This window comes from Propithecus coquereli, unplaced genomic scaffold (assembly GCF_000956105.1).
Source record: "Propithecus coquereli isolate 6110/MARCELLA unplaced genomic scaffold, Pcoq_1.0 Scaffold590, whole genome shotgun sequence".
Lineage (NCBI taxonomy): Eukaryota > Metazoa > Chordata > Mammalia > Primates > Indriidae > Propithecus > Propithecus coquereli.
The window spans coordinates 595,744-598,826 of record NW_012151841.1 but is presented as its reverse complement, the minus strand read 5'-3'; the positions used below and the strand labels follow the sequence as shown (position 1 = coordinate 598,826).

At 35.6% G+C, this 3,083-nt stretch overlaps 1 protein-coding gene across 1 annotated transcript in view; it reads right to left on the bottom strand.

Moving 5' to 3' along the window:
• Nucleotides 1–3,083, bottom strand: part of SAMHD1 (SAM domain and HD domain 1) — a 90,770-nt gene that overhangs the window by 75,186 nt on the left and 12,501 nt on the right. Inside the window, exons 2-3 of the mRNA XM_012658941.1 lie at nucleotides 1,744–1,790; nucleotides 1,476–1,574 (exon numbers count right to left, since the gene is read on the bottom strand). Of these exons, the coding sequence (XP_012514395.1) occupies nucleotides 1,476–1,574; nucleotides 1,744–1,790 (146 nt within the window). The remainder of the gene's footprint in view (nucleotides 1–1,475; nucleotides 1,575–1,743; nucleotides 1,791–3,083) is intronic.

Below are 3,083 nucleotides of genomic sequence, written 5' to 3'. Positions count from 1 at the left end.
TGAACAATGTATTTGTGTTTTAAGCTAAGTGTTATTACAAAAGAGTAAAAAAGTTAAAAAAAATTTAAAAGTTTACAAAGTAAAAAAGTTTTAGTAAGCTAAGGTTAATTTACTATTAAAGTATTTTTTATAAATTGAGTATAGCCTAAGTGTACAGTATTTATAATGTCTACAGCAGTGTACAGTAATATTCTAAGCTTTCGCATTCACTCATCACTCACTGACTCACCCAGAGCAACTTCCAGTCCTGCAAGTTCCATTCACGGTAAGTGCCCTATACAGGAGTACCACTTTTTTTTTTTACCACATTTATATATCTTTTCTATGTTTAGATATGTTTACACACACAAATACCATTGTGTTACAATTGCCTACAGTATTCAGTACAGTAACATGCTGTAAAGAATTAGAGTCCAGCAGCAATAGGCTATACCATCTAGCCTAGGTATGTAGTAGGCTACACCATCTAGGTCGTGTAAACATGCTCCATGTTCCCTGAGTGATGAAATTACCTAACAATGCATTTCTCAGAACTACCTTTGTTAAGCAACTGGTAACTGTAGTTCAATTCAACTTCGGTACTGACAGCTTGAGTCAAGTAATGACCAGAATTCACAGCTTCGTTAAATGATATGTATGCATGTTAACAAAGAAAAGATATATGGTGATGTTTAGTGATTACTAATTTTTCTCATCCTGCTCTATAAAAGTACTTTATGATTATTAAAACTATATCAAGTTTAGGCTTTAATATACCAGCAATTATGTTAAAGTATCTCAAAAATAGAAAGAACCATGAATGCCTTAATTCAACCTTGTGAATATTCTTATCAGACATGAAAAAATTTCCATGATTTTTAAATATTTGAAAATCACATACTTGTCTATTCCTTCCCCCTTACACAAGATCAATGTAACCACCACAAACAAATAAGAATCTATTTTATTATTAAAGATCATCAAAGAAAAATTCTAAAATCTATTTTTAAACCATTTAATAGCCTAAAAGCCTTCACTGTCAATTTTTCAGGTTGTAATTACTGTTCTTAAAACATTTATTCACCCTAAATATGCTAAAATAAATTTAAGCAACTTTATAAAAACAAAGAACTCAGTGAAAATTAAATTATTTTTAACTTAGTTAATATCATAATAACACATATTCTCTCTCTTTTCACATCACATGCATGGTGAACACTTTCTCATGCTTTTATAACCTTAAGGCCAGGCATGTTAAGATTTTACAAGTTGGGTAAGTGGTCTATATTTATGCTTTTCTGTGTGCTTAATGTATTTTAGTTTTTCTTCTGATTTAAATACTCTGTGCTTATTTTAGAAAATGCAGAAAGTTTAAAAAGTAAAGATCCATTTCATGACCAAGAAGATTTCTTTCCATTCTCTTCAAAATAAATTCTACATGATTGAGTTATATTGCTTTCTATTCAATAAACACAATAAGCTCAGATTCCTCTTACCTTCATTGTATCAATGAGAGTCTGATTCAGTCGCTGGATATGACTAAGCAGCTTCTTCCTCTCCCACAAGGAACTAAAATTATAACAGGATAAGCAAATCTATCATTATTTGCTTAATAATCATCCCTGGAATACATAATAGTATATAATCAACTCTAGATTATCCACAGTAATAGAAAGAGAAGTTAGATTGGACGGATGAATAATTCAAACACACTTCTCCTAGAAACTCTCTTTACCTTTCTCCTACGATAGGGGACTCTCCTGCTAAATCAATGTAGGTCTCGCCCAGGGTTCTGCCCTTGATCCTCTTCTCTTTTGGTAAACTGAGACTTGATAAACTCAACATCTCCATCTCTACTCAATGCTCACTTTGTACATCAAACTTATTTTAACCAAGCTGAGTCAACATCTACTCTCACAAGCTTAGACTGGCTTATGAGCACCTGGTATGACTTAGGCAGGAATCAAATATATACGTGAAGGTTTTAACTTTATTTATACTCATCTTCCATTGTCAGTAATCCCTCATAATGCTCCAGTTTCAAGAAAAAATTTAATGGGAATTAGATTTGAAAAGCTCAAAATCCTATGATTCATTATCCTACTTCATTTACAATTACTTATTGGTCCTCACTCCTGTCTAAGTGTCAACAGAAACAGGCAAGGGGTTTTACTGACCTACTAGCTAATCAGATTGAAAATAAATCTTTTGCTAGAAGCCATATATAGACGTGGAATCAGAAGCACTACACTGGCCTTTATGTTGTACTGAGATTGATGGTAATAAAAAATCTAAGAATGATATTCTTGGGATGAATAGAAGCATTAGTATAGCTGATAATTAATGCAGTATACCTTTTACTATTCCCCATCCTCCTCATCAGTTCGACATAACATGCACAGCACAAAACTAGGCTTTAAGAAGTACTTATAGGTAGACTCAGGTTAAGGGTAGTCACATGGTTGAACATTACCAGAAGTCACAGCATAAAATACTAACCCTAAACCAACCTCACTATTACTCAGTATTTTCCTGAACTGATACTCAGTATTTATTACTTAATGAAAACCTGGCTGGGCATAGTGGCTCATGCCGGTAATCCTAGCACTCTGTTAGGCCAAGGCCAGAGGATTGACTGAGGTCAGGAGTTCGAGACCAGCCTGAGCAAGAGCGAGATCCATCTCTACTAAAAATAGAAAAAAATTAGCCAGGCATGGTGGCGCACACCTGTAGTCCCTGCTACTCCGGAGGCTGAGGCAGGAGGATCACTTCAGCCCAGGAGTTTCAGGTTGCAGTGAGCTATGATGACGCCACTCCACTCAACCCAGGATAGGGATTATGGGCATGAGCCACTTTGGGAGGCTGAGGTGGCAGGATCACTTGAGGCCAGGATTTTGCAACCAGCCTGGGCAACATATCGAGACCCTATCTCTGCAAAAAAAAAAAAATTTAAAAACTAGCCAGGCATGGTGATGTGCTCTTGTAGTCCTAGCTACTTGGGAGGCTGAGGCAGGAAGATTGCTTGGGTCCAGGAATTTGAGGTTACATTGAGCTATGATCATGCCACTGAATTCCAGCCTGCTGGACAGAGTGAGACTCTATCT